At 38.0% G+C, this 12,898-nt stretch overlaps 1 protein-coding gene across 1 annotated transcript in view; it reads right to left on the bottom strand.

Moving 5' to 3' along the window:
* Positions 1-676: 676 nt before the first annotated feature.
* LOC125394153 (arylacetamide deacetylase-like 2) overlaps positions 677-12,898 on the bottom strand; it is a 37,513-nt gene continuing 25,291 nt past the window's right edge. Inside the window, exon 5 of the mRNA XM_048424866.3 lies at positions 677-2,386. Within this exon, the coding sequence (XP_048280823.2) occupies positions 1,784-2,386 (603 nt within the window). The 3' untranslated portion in view covers positions 677-1,783. The remainder of the gene's footprint in view (positions 2,387-12,898) is intronic.

Here is a 12,898-nt window from a genome sequence, read left to right as displayed (position 1 = left end):
TCTAGGCATTTGCTGAGCTCATTCCATGAAAATGACATGAATGGAATCCAGAAAGACATAAGACCAAGAGACAGAAAGCAAAGTAACAGGTTAGTTTTAAAGCACACTCTTCCATATGGGAAAAATCTTAGGCTGGGAATCTGCTAATCAGGCTCTGGGTCAGGAGCTTTATGGAGTCTCTGAGTTCTCCCTTTTCCATTTTTGGTTATGTTTAGAAACTTACTTCCAACCCATTTCCCATTTTATTTTTCTACCAAATGTCTTTTCAAAGAATAAACTGTCACCTGAGGGAACACACATAGCCTTTCCTTGTCTACTTGTCCTTCTAACCTTCTAACCTTCCTTCAATTTGTGATTAATAGTTAATGAAGACAAGCAATTCTCATCAAGTCTGGTTTGATAAGGAGATGACCAATGTTCTTTCTCTTGTACAAATGAAACAAGCAGAGTGACGTTAGTCACTCCTTAGTCTTGATAAATGTCAATCTTTCCTGATGTTCTTGCAACAGCTTAGTGTCTGAATGTCAGGGAAGAGGCTCATGTGATTAAACTGAGAGACTAGTAGGCAGCTCAAGATTGAGATGAACAAAAAGGTTCACGCTTCAGAGAAGCACTAATGAAAATATGTTTGGAGATGAGGTCAGGTTACCAACTAAATCCTCAAGACACACTTAACTTCCATTTCACAAAGTTTATTGAACATTAAGAAAAAGCACAAACAGCAGAATCACCGGGATATCAAAACACTAAACATTGATTTCACCACTTCCCAACGGAAATGCAGATATTTATGAGTTGATTTGTGCTGGTGGGAGTATGGCTCACATCATCGCAGGGAAGCAAACAGGCCTGGAGATCACCACTAAGATAACTCCTTGGATATGCAGCCTCTGTGTGCACAATGACCCACCACAAAAACTCAAAAGAATATTATAAATAACTCTACCTGCACTCTACAGTTGGCTGGGTACCTTCATGCATCAAGGGGGTTGAATCAATAAATTCAACCCAGGTAGGTACCTTTAAGTTTGATATTACAAAAGTTTAAGCTTTAGAAATAATTTATAGTCCCGATATTAAGCTTTTTCCTGTAATATACAAAGCATTCTTGAAAAATCAGCATACAAACTTCATGGGAAGAGTGAGTGAGAGGAACAACTAACTTAGTTTACCTAGAGTAGACCAAAGTAAAGTATGGACAACACATGACTGGAAAAACCAAGGCTGAAGTACAGTATAAAGCTCAGTCCATAAAAGATGTCTTTGCAATCCTGTTTTATCATACTTTCTCCTCATCCATGGTTTCTTTTATTACTCCTTTAAAGGATATTTTTTCTGAGAGTTCATGCCACTGTATAGCATTGAGTGGGCTAGAGTTAGCTACATAGATCAGTCTGGCCTTCAACTAACAGAGATCTGCCTGCCTTATTGTTTCTAGAATGCTGGAGAGTAATTTGCTAACCCACCCAGTCCTCATGATTTCATCGAGGTTACAACCTTGAATCTCACCACATTGTTTTGCATCATTCTTCTGTTTTTGACTAGTCAGAGTACATCTTTCCTGACAAATAATAATTAATAGGAATAATAAAGTGAATATCCTCATTTTAGCAATATTTTTAAGAATGAGAAGACAAAGCCACTTTGTCAAACATACACAGTAACCTTCATTCAATTTCAAATGTAGTTTTATCCAAAAGCCAGATCATTCTGTTCACATTCATCATATAACACAACTTTCTGGTTACTCTACTGACAACCTAGGTGCATGTACCCCATTGATTTATAGATTTTCCGCTAGCCAACTAATATACTTATCTCTCACTTTTAATCCTAAATGTAAAAACACCGGAGCTCTGGTAAATGACATGGCTCCATGGATTCCTTTCTCCATGTGGTCATGGGTAACATGGACCCCAACATTTCTAAGCCGTGTGACATAAATGAGACCATCATCTCTTATGATATCATGTTCACAAGTCAGGATGTAGGTCTGGGGCAAACTCTGTAACTGGGAGTCATTGGCTAACAAAGGGAACAGTCTATGATCCATAAGTGCCTCATAGGAAGCATTCAGTTTCCCAGAGATGGGCTCAGTGTAAACATGGTTCTTTTTATACTTCTCAGGAAGGAAGTGACTCCAGTTAACAAACTTGAACAGGTGTCTTGACCCTTCAGGCATGTGTTCATTCTTCAGTAAAGCCTGGGGCAGTGCTTCATCTCCAGTCACATATAGGCATGCCAACTTAATTATCACCTCCCTGGACAGAACTGGACCGTGTTGATACTCTTGATACGATGGCAGAAAGGTGTCAATCAACTGTAGGCCAGGGTATATCAAGGCTTGTACCTTAATTCTGTCTTTGAATTCTGGATCATTCTGTAGCTAGAAATATAACGGATACTGAAGAGTTAATAGCTTTCGAACAAAGGGGTTGGTAGCTTCAGTTTAATATCCTTTGGTAAAATAAATTTATTAAGTCGAAACATTGTTGGTAAATTTCTCATAAAATTAGCTCATTAATGTAGAGACATGAATTTGTCATTTCACTTTTACCTGTGCAGAAACAATGCATATTTTGTTGCAAACACAATTACTCATGTATGACATCCAAACAGGAATACGATCAAGAAGATCAGAAGCATCCTAGGAAAGGTGCTAGACTAACTATAATGATTTTTTTTGTTTGTTTCTTTTAAGAAATTTAGCTTTTAGCCAGGAGATAGTGGTGCATTTTTTTAATCCCAGCACTTGGGAGGAAGAGGCAGGCAGATTTCTGAGTTTGAGGCCAGCCTTGTCTACAGAGTTCCAGGACAGCCAGGGCTACACAGAGAAACCCTGTCTTGAATACCCTCCTGCCCTCCCCTTCAAAAAAAATCACTTTTGTTGTTTTTAGTAAAGTCTTACTATGCATCTCATGTTGTTCTGGAACATTCTGCCACTCTGTCTGAGCCTCACAAGTGTCCTACGAATAAACATGCATTACCAAGTCTAGTTTCCCTAAATGATTTTTTACCTAAGTAATATAATGAGCCAAAAGTATAACTATAATGGAACACAAATGCCAAAGGTCACACATAAAATCTGATGGAACTTGACATGCTAAAGGAGACACATAATATTTATCTAAGTAGTGTGGCATGATAGAAGTGACAGAAGATAAAGAAAATAATTTATGAAAACCAGAAGAGCTGAAAAGGAAGTGCAGAGCGACCTAGGCCAGAGCTAATCTGAGACAGAGATTTCTAAAGAATCAGGATTGAGCCAGCAAGCTGGGCCAAAGCAGGCCTGCAGCCGTGAGCTCTGTGGGAGTGAGATTGAACCAGCTACCTTGACTGGAGCAGGCCTGAGAAAGTGAGCTCCATGGGAGGAGGAGCAGATCCAGACCAGGGACATTTGTGGAGTCAGGACTGAGCCAGCAACCTGGACAAGAGCAGACCTGAGACAGCGATCTCCACAGGAGCAGGTACAAGAGAGCAACTGCTGAGCACAGAGATCAATGCGGGTCCAGATGTGAATATGGGATCTTCAAGGAAGTAGACCGAAGTCAGGGCCCCTGTGGGTCTGGGTGTGAGTGTATGCCTCTGAGGAACTAGGCCTGAGTCAGGACCTCTGTGGGTCTGGGTGTGAATCTGGAACGTCCGAGGGAGTAGGCAGTAACCAGAGATCTCTGCAGATCCAGGCATGAGTCTGGGATCTCTGAGGGAGTAGATCGGAGCCAGATTTTTTTCAGGACCAACCCCATGTCAGGGACTTCTGAAGGAATTAATCCAGACCAGGGACATTTACAGAAACAGGTCTGAGCTGACAATCTAGGCTAGAGCAGGCCTGAGACAGCAAACTCCAAGGGAGCAGAGCAAAGCCTGGGAGTGCTGAGCTATTTCCAGGAACACGGAGTGATCAACAGGGTAACTAGAACAGTGGCATTGACTGTACCATGAGGAACAACCATCTGAGCCTTGGAATCACTGGCACCTAGAAGATTAATCAACAGAAACACAGACAACCACAACCACACCCATTAGAGGAAAAGATGAGTAGAAAAGGTAAAAACACATGCAACACCACAAAGAGCAACACAACACCAGTAAAACCTAAACAGCTTATAACAGCAAGACTGGAAGAACCAAATATAGATGAAGCAGAATAAAATGACCTAAAAAATAACTTCAGAAAAATGTTTGCAACACTTAAAGAGGAAATGAGAAATTCCCTCAAAGAAATGGAGGAAATGACAAAAAATTGGAAGACATCAGCAAATCCCTTAAAGAAACCAAGAAAAATCAATCAAACATATGATAGAAACTATTCAAGACTTGAAAACTGAAATAGAGACAATAAAGTAAACACAAGTTGAGGGAATTATAGAAACAAAAATCATGAGGAAATGATCAGGAACCACAAATGCAAGCATAAACAGCAGAATACAAGAGATGGAAGATGAGAATCTCAAGGGCTGAAGATACAATAGAGGAAATAGACTCATCAGTTAAAGTAAACATTAAATCTAACAAAAGCTTAACACAAAATATCAGGAAATATTGTACACCATGAAAAGGCCAATCCTAAGAATAATATGTATAGAAGAAGGAGAAGAAGGTCAACTCAAATAACAGGAAATATATTTAACAAACTCATAGAAGAAAAACTTTCCCAACCTAGAGAAAGATATGCCTATGAAGATACAAGAAGCTTACAGAACACCAAATAGACTGGATTAAAAAAAGTACTCTCACCACATAATAATCAAAACACTAAACATACAGAGTAAAGAAAGAATATTAAGAGCTGCAAAGCACAAAGGCCAAGTAACATATGAAGGCAGACCTATCAGAATTACACCTGGCTTTTCATTGGAGACAATGAAAGTCAGAAGGTCGTGGCCAAGCATTATGCAGACATTGAGAGACCATGGATGCCAGCCCAGACTACTATATCCAGCAAAAATTTCAATCACCATAGAAGGACAAAACAAGATATTCCATAACAAAACCAGATTTAACTAATACCTAGCCACAAATCCAGCCTTACACAAAATACTAGAAGGAAAACTCTAACCCATGGAAGATGGCTACATCAACAGAAACACAGACAATTGATTGTCTTATAGCAGCAAATCCCAATGAAGGGAAAACACACAAATTAACATCATAAACAACGAAAACTAAATTAACAGGAGATAGCAATCACTGTCATTAATATCCCTTAGTATAAATGGACTCAACTCACCTAAAAATGAAGTCACAGAAAAAATGAAGAGCTTAATAAAAATCAACTAAAAAAGGCACAGGCTAACAGGTTAGATCCAAAAACAGAATCCATCCTTCTTCTGCATACAAAATATACACTTCAACCTCAAAGACAGACAATGCCTCAGAGTAAAGAGTTGGGAAAAATATTTCAATCAAATGGATCTAATAAACACACTGGTGTAGATATCCTAATATCTAATAAAGCGGACTTTAAAATAAGATCAATCAAAAGAGACAAAGAAGGACATTACATATTAGTCACAGGAAAAATCCATCAGGAGGAAATCTCAATACTGAACATCTATGTCCCAAACTAAGGGCACTCTCATATGTAAAAGAAATACTTCTAAAGCTTAAATCATACATTTAAACTCCACACACTAATGGGAGACTTTAACACTCCACTCTCACCACTGGACAGGTCTGTCAGACAGAAAATGAACAGAGAAATAAGAGAACTAATAGATGTTATGACTCAAATGGACTTAACAGACATTTATAGAATATTTCATCTAAACATAAAAGAATATACCTTCTTCTCAGCACCTCACTGAACCTTTCTCAAAAACTGACCACATACTTGGTAACAAAACAAACTTCAACAAATACAAAAACTTTGGAATAACCCCATGCATCTTATCAGATCACGATGGCTTGAAGCTAGAATTCAACAGCAATACTAATTTTAGAAAGTCCACAAACACATGGAGAGTAAACAATGCTCACCTGAATCATCAATGGGTCAAGGAAGAAATAAAAGGAGAAATTAAAGACTTCCTAAAATTAAGTGAAAGTGACCATACAACATACCCAAATTTATGGGACACAATGAAAGCAGTGTTAAGAAGAAAGTTCATAGACCTAAATACCTAAATAAAGAAGCTGGAACAATCCCACACTAGTGAGTTAACAGAACATTTGAAAACTTTAGAACAAAAAGAAGCAAACTCGCTCCCAAAAAACTAGATGTTAGGAAGACAGCAGGAAATAATCAAATTGAGAGCTGAAATCAACAATAGAAATAGAAACAAAGAAAATGGAAAGAAGAAAACAATACAAAGAATTAATGAGGCAAAGAGTTGGTTCTTTGAGAAAAATAACAAAATAGACAAACCTTTATCCAAACTAGCCAAAAGGCAGAGAGAATATCCAAATTAACAAAATCAGAAATGAAAAAGGGGAATAACAACAAACATGGAGAAAATGCAGAGAATCATCAGGTCATATTTCAAAAACCTGTACTGCACAAAATTAGAAATCTTAAAGGAAATGGACAACTTTCTGGATAAATACTACTTACCAAAATTAAATCAAGACCAGATAAGCAAATTAAACAGACCTAACAGCTGAAGAAATAGAAACACTCATCAAAAGTTTCCCACCCCCCCCACCAAAAAAAAAGCCCTGGACCAGATGGTTTCAACTCAGAATTCTACAAGATTGTCAGAGAAAAACTAATACCAATACTTCTCAAATTATTCCACACAATAGAAACAGAAGGAACATTGCCAAACTCTTTTTATGAGGCTACAAATACCTCAATTCCCAAATCACAGAAAGGCATTACTAAGAAAGAGAATTACAGATCAATCTCTCTTATGAACATTGATGCAAACATACTAAATAAAATATTGGCAATTCAAATCAAAGAAAACTTCAGAACCATCATCCACCAAGATCAAGTCGGCTTCATCCCAGAGATGCAAGGATGGTTCAAGATATGAAAATCTGTCAATGTGATCCACCATATAAACAAGCTGAAAAATAAATTAAAAAAAAAAACATGGTCATCTCATTAGCTGCCAAAAAAGCTTTTGACAAAATATGACATCTCTTCATGATAAAGGTCTTGGAGAGAGCAGGGCTACAAGTAACATGCCTAAACATAATAAAGGCAATATACAGCAAGCCAACAAACAACTTCAAACTAAATGGAGAGAAACTTCCAGTGATCCCACTAAAATCAGGAACAAGACAAGGTTGTCGACTCTATATTTATTCAATATAATTCTTGAGGTCCTAGCTACAGCAATAAGACACCAAAAGGAGAACAAGGGGTTGCAAATCAGAAAAGAAGAAGTCAAACTCTCACTATTTGCTGATGATATGATAGTTTACAGAAGTGATCTCAAAAATTCTACCAAGGAACTTCTACAACTCATTAACACTTTCAGTAATATAGCAGGATACAAGGTTAACTCAAAAAAAAAAATCAGTAGCCCCTCTGTGCACAGATGATAAATGGGCTAAGAAAGAAATCACAGAAGCATCACCCTTCACAATAGCCACACATAGCATAAAGTATCTTGAATAATTCTAATCAAACAAGGGAAGATTTGTATGACAAGAACTTTAAATCTTTGAAGAAAGAAATTGAAGAAGACATCAGAAAATGGAAAGACCTCCCATGCTCTCGGGTAGATAGAATTAACATAGTAAATTTGGCAAACTTACTAAAAGCAATCTACAGATTCAATGCAATGCCCATCAAAATCTCAGCAAAATTCTTCACAGACCTTGAAAGAATGGTACTCAACTTCATAGGGAAAAGCAAAAAACCTGGATAGCCAAAACAATCCTGTACAAAAAAAAAAAACCTTCTAGAGGCATCACAATTCCTGACTTCAAACTCCAATATAGAGCTACAGTACTGAAAACAGCATGGTATTGGCATAAGAGCAGACAGAAGGACTAATGAAACCAAATAAAAGACCCAGATATTAATCCATACACCTCTGAACACCTGATTTTTGACAAAGAAGCAAAACATACATATCAAATGGCAAAAAGAAAGCATATTTAACAAATGGTGCTGGCATAACTGGATATCCACATGTGGAAGAATGAAAATAGATCCATATCTCTCACTATGCACAAAACTCAAGTCCAAATGGATCAAGACCTCAACATAAGCCAGCCACACTGAACCTTATAGAAGAGAAAGTGGGAGGTACACTTGAACACATTGGCACAGGAGACCACTTCCTATATATAACCCCAGTAGCACAGACACTGGGAGAAACAATTAATAAATGGGACCTCCTAAAACTGAAAAACTTCTGTAAAACAAAGAACATGGTCAATAAGACAAAATGACAACCTTCAGAATGGGAAAAGATGTTCACTAACCTCACATCAGACAGAGGTCTGATCTCCAAAATATACAAAGAACTCAAGAAATTGATCATCAAAAGAACAAATAATCCAATAAAAAATGGAGTACAGACCTAAGCAGAGAAATGGCTGAAAGACACTTAAGGAAATGCTCAACATCCTTAGTCATCAGAGAAATGCAAATCAAAACAACTCTGAGATTCCATCTTATACCTGTAAGAATGGCCAAGATCAAAAACACTGATGACAACTTGTGTTGGAGAAGTTATGGGGTAAAGGGAACACTCTTGCATTGCTGGAGGGAATGCAAGCTGGTACAGCCCCTTTAGATGTCAGCATAGTAATTTCATAGAAAATTAGGAAACAACCTTCCTCAAGACCCAGTAATACCACTTTTGGGTATGTATCCAAATGATGCTCAATCTTGCCACAAGGACATGTGCTCAACTATGTTCATAGCAGCTTTGTTTGTCATAGCCAGAACCTGGAAACAACCTAAATGCCCCTTGACGAAAGAATGGATAAAGAAAATGTGGTACATTTACACAATGGAGTACTACACAGCAGAAAAAAATAATGACATCTTTAATTTTGCAGGCAAATGGATGGAGCTAGAAAACATCATTTTGAGTGAGGTAACCCAGACCCAGAAAGACAATTATCATATGTACTCACTCATAGGTGGTTTTAAAACATAAATCAAAGAAAATCATTCTACAAATCACAATGCCAGAGAACCTAGACAACAATGAGGACCCTAAGAGGGACATACATAGATCTAATCTACATGGGAAGTTGATAAAGACTAGTTCTCCTGAGTAAATTGGGAGCATGGGAACCTTGAAGGGGAGGGGAGAAGCAGGGAGGGGAGAAGAGAACAATGTAGAGCTCAATAAAAATCAATAAAAAAAAACCAAAAAGAAAAGGAAGTGGAATGTTACACATGTAACCTTTGTTTTTTTTTTAAGATCATAAATAAGGAGTCCTGGGTCTGTATTATGTCTTTTTCTTCTTGTACACTCCTGTGTACAAGGTTCGGGAAGTGAACCGAACATTCACCTGTGAGCATGAGTCCCTAAGCAGCACCAGTCTCTACAGCATCTGTGTATTGTTGACCATAACTACTGTCAAGGTATGCAAAGTGTTCTCAAGACCATCTCCTCCGAAAGTCAAAGGAAGTGAAAGAATTCCGTGAAATTCCATTAGCTCATCACAAGGTTAACTAGCTGACTAACTCCAAATTGCAGGGCAGTAGAAATGAGGTCCTACAAGTTCAGGAAGAAAATGAAGAAGTAAAAATTTCTTTAAGAGAATCTTTCAAGGGTCCTTGTTCCTTCCCCTGTTCCTGGTTTTGTAATGGGAATTTTCTAGATAAAAAGCGACCTCTCAGAAGAGTTGAAAAAAAATCTGCCTTGAGCACAGTTTGAAAACTGAGGTAAGGTTGGGTTAGCTCTTTCACGAGCTGCAGGAGTGTCACCCCCAAGTGAGTTAGCTCTCATGTTTGTACTTGGAACACCAAGGTTACAATGTAGTTTTACCTTAATTTTATATTGAAATACAAAATAAACTGAATGAGAAACGACACCACTCTCTCAATAAAGTATTTGTTGATACACGTTCGAAGACCGGATTACAGATGGCTGGAACCACGAAAGCTACGCATAGCAGCATATGTGTGGATAGGGTGGACAGAGGGGGATACCTGAAATTAATGGGCAGTCATTCTAGCTGATTCAGTGATCTCATGTCCAGTAAGAGATCCACTTCCAAAAATAAGGGAGAGAAATACAGGGGAAGACATCTAGTGTCAACCTCTGACTTCTACAAGCATGAGTATACACATGAACAAGCACTTGCAAATACACACATTTTTGTAATGTATGTACTCACATAAACACATAAACAAGACATAAAATGACAACTATTTCACTGAAGGTGGAGAAAAGGAAAGAATAATCCTTCTCTAGGCAGTGGTTGAAAACTCCACATGCTTTAAACCAGAAAGACCTGGAGTAGATGCTATGATACACTCCCCATGGACGACAGTGTCTGGGATTCAAATTTCGCTAGTTCTCTGTTGTCCTGAGTCAATAGATCCCTGTGCTAAACCCACTGTGATAAAATTTCATGGTGAAAATACCATCTTTATCTCTTAAGTTCTTCGTTTTAATAGTTATTATAAAAAGCTGTTCAAATAAAAACCATCACAAATACTCATTTATACCAATGTCCTTCATTATAAATTCCCAAATGTGGATTCTAGTACACTAAAAGGATTTCTGAAGGCAGTAAGCCAAATCCCCTACAGAGACACTGGTGATCAGCTGAAGGTTCCTTTTCACTGAAGAAGACAGTTATGAAAGGACTGGCCGTGTCTAAATTTACCTAGGACACTAAGGAAGACCTTAGGAGCAGCAGTGGAAGTCTTGACCTTGGCAAGTCTGATGGATCACAGTCTAACCTGGCCCAAAGCACCTGAATCTTGCAGCACAGAAAGGAGACTTGGTGCCCACATCACTGCTTTTCACAGTCTTTCCACATCTGACAGCCTGTTGTGACACTACACCTGGGCCTGTGGGAGAGGCTTCACCCTTACAACAGAATAAAAAGATGGCCTAACACTGTCCAAAGTTCAGACCCTTATTCCAATTCCCTGATGCCAGAACCTTGGAAGGAAAAATAGTACAGCTGTAAGGCTGACTTCTATCCCCTCAGCAAATATATGTATGTATGCATGTATGTATTATATATACATATACAAATATATATATATATATATGATTTTGTGAAGAGGGCCATAATAAATACAATGTCTGAAATTGCTTGACTTAGTTCTAGAGAATTTCAGTAGCCACTCCATTGAAATGCCAAGGCAGTTTGGGTAGCAGTCAAGCAAATTTGGCTCCCAGTGTGGCTGCTGAAACATAGGGCACAGAGTGCAGCAGAAGGGCATGGTGGTAATAGCAGCAGAGAGGGCCCTAACATCCAAGCACAACAGAATAATCAGCAAGGTAACTCTGTGTAGTGGTTTCTTTATTCAGCCTTCCAGTACATGCTCCTAATTTCCGACAGACAGACAGACAGACAGACAGACAGACAGATCACAGAGATAGACAGAGAGAGGAAGGGGGCAGACAGATAGACTACACACACACACACACACACACACACACACACACACACACACGAGGCGGACAGACAGACAGACAGCAGACAGAGACCATGGAGGGGGAGGAGCATCTTTGTGCATGCGGAGGTCAGAGGACATCTTCCAGGAGTTATTCTCTTCCTCCAACATCTTGAATTCAGTGACAGAACTTTGAACGTCAGGGTTGGCAAACCAGCATCTTTACGCAATGAACCAACTTTTCAGTGACTGATAACTCATTTTGTTGCAGTTCTTTCAATTTCAATTCTAGATTCCTAAGCTTCCGTGTGAAGTCTGCTTGTCTAGCATGCAGTGCTCCTATCTTAAATCCGAAGTCAAATCTAATTTTCAAAAATTAACTGAAGGATTAAAATGTACCAAGTACATTTTATTGACTCTGTACTAGCCAGAACCACAGGCTATCAGTCTGGAAAAAACTACTTCATTTATTTGAGTATATATTAATTAATTTCACCACAATCATGAACACTTGTGTTTGCACATGTTAAAACGTAATCACGAGTTTCAGTTCCTAAACTCACAGAGTTTACCTCGATTTCAATGGTCACTTCCCACCTTATGTTAGACACTGTATGCATTGTGCCTAAAACTTGTTCACTTAAGGGAAAGGTGATCCTGTCTTTATTTTAGGATTTGGTTAGTTTTTTTTCCCACTGTGTGGGGGCTGGAAGTCAAATCAGGCCTCACAGCTTGGCAGCAGATGCCTTTTTGCCTTCTCAATTGTCACATCAGGATGCCATGTTTCTTTAAAACATGAGAACATCCATGTTTTGTACTCTAGTCCACCTATATTTTGTCTTTTAACTAAAAAAAACCTGACCTGCTTTAAAAGTTTCTTTAAAAAAAATAGTTCTGTCATTCTGAGAGCCTGTTCATGCACTGATTACCTTACGAAACAGAACACTGAAGTGACTCAAGAAAGATTTTGAGTATTTTATGGGCTTATATGATATGGCATTTCATAATGATTGAATAATAAAAGGGATAGTTGTCTTACGATGAGTTAACTTGTCTTTAAAAAGGAAACATATTGTTGATTAGACTAAACTTCAAATAAAATAGAAGTATTTAGTAAAATTTAATAAATACATACTTTGAGATTCCATCAAATTTATACAAGGAAGTCAATCTATGTGATAGAAATGCTATAAAGTATTCATTTTCTTCTACAAAAGCATTTGGGGGAATATGGGTCATGTGTTAGACTGAGATTGCTTTGCAAAATATTAGCTATTGAGCAGTGATTATTTAGTTTGGCTCAGCAAGGATTTTAATATGAGGTGATTTAATTTTAGTAGAATAGGAATTCTTCCATACAAGTGTGACATGTTGCCCAGTGCTATCTATAACAATATACATGTT

Source organism: Myodes glareolus, chromosome 20 (assembly GCF_982192425.1).
Source record: "Myodes glareolus chromosome 20, mMyoGla1.1, whole genome shotgun sequence".
NCBI lineage: Eukaryota > Metazoa > Chordata > Mammalia > Rodentia > Cricetidae > Myodes > Myodes glareolus.
Note: the sequence above shows the minus strand (reverse complement) of the source record. Positions and strands in the feature narration are given on the sequence as shown.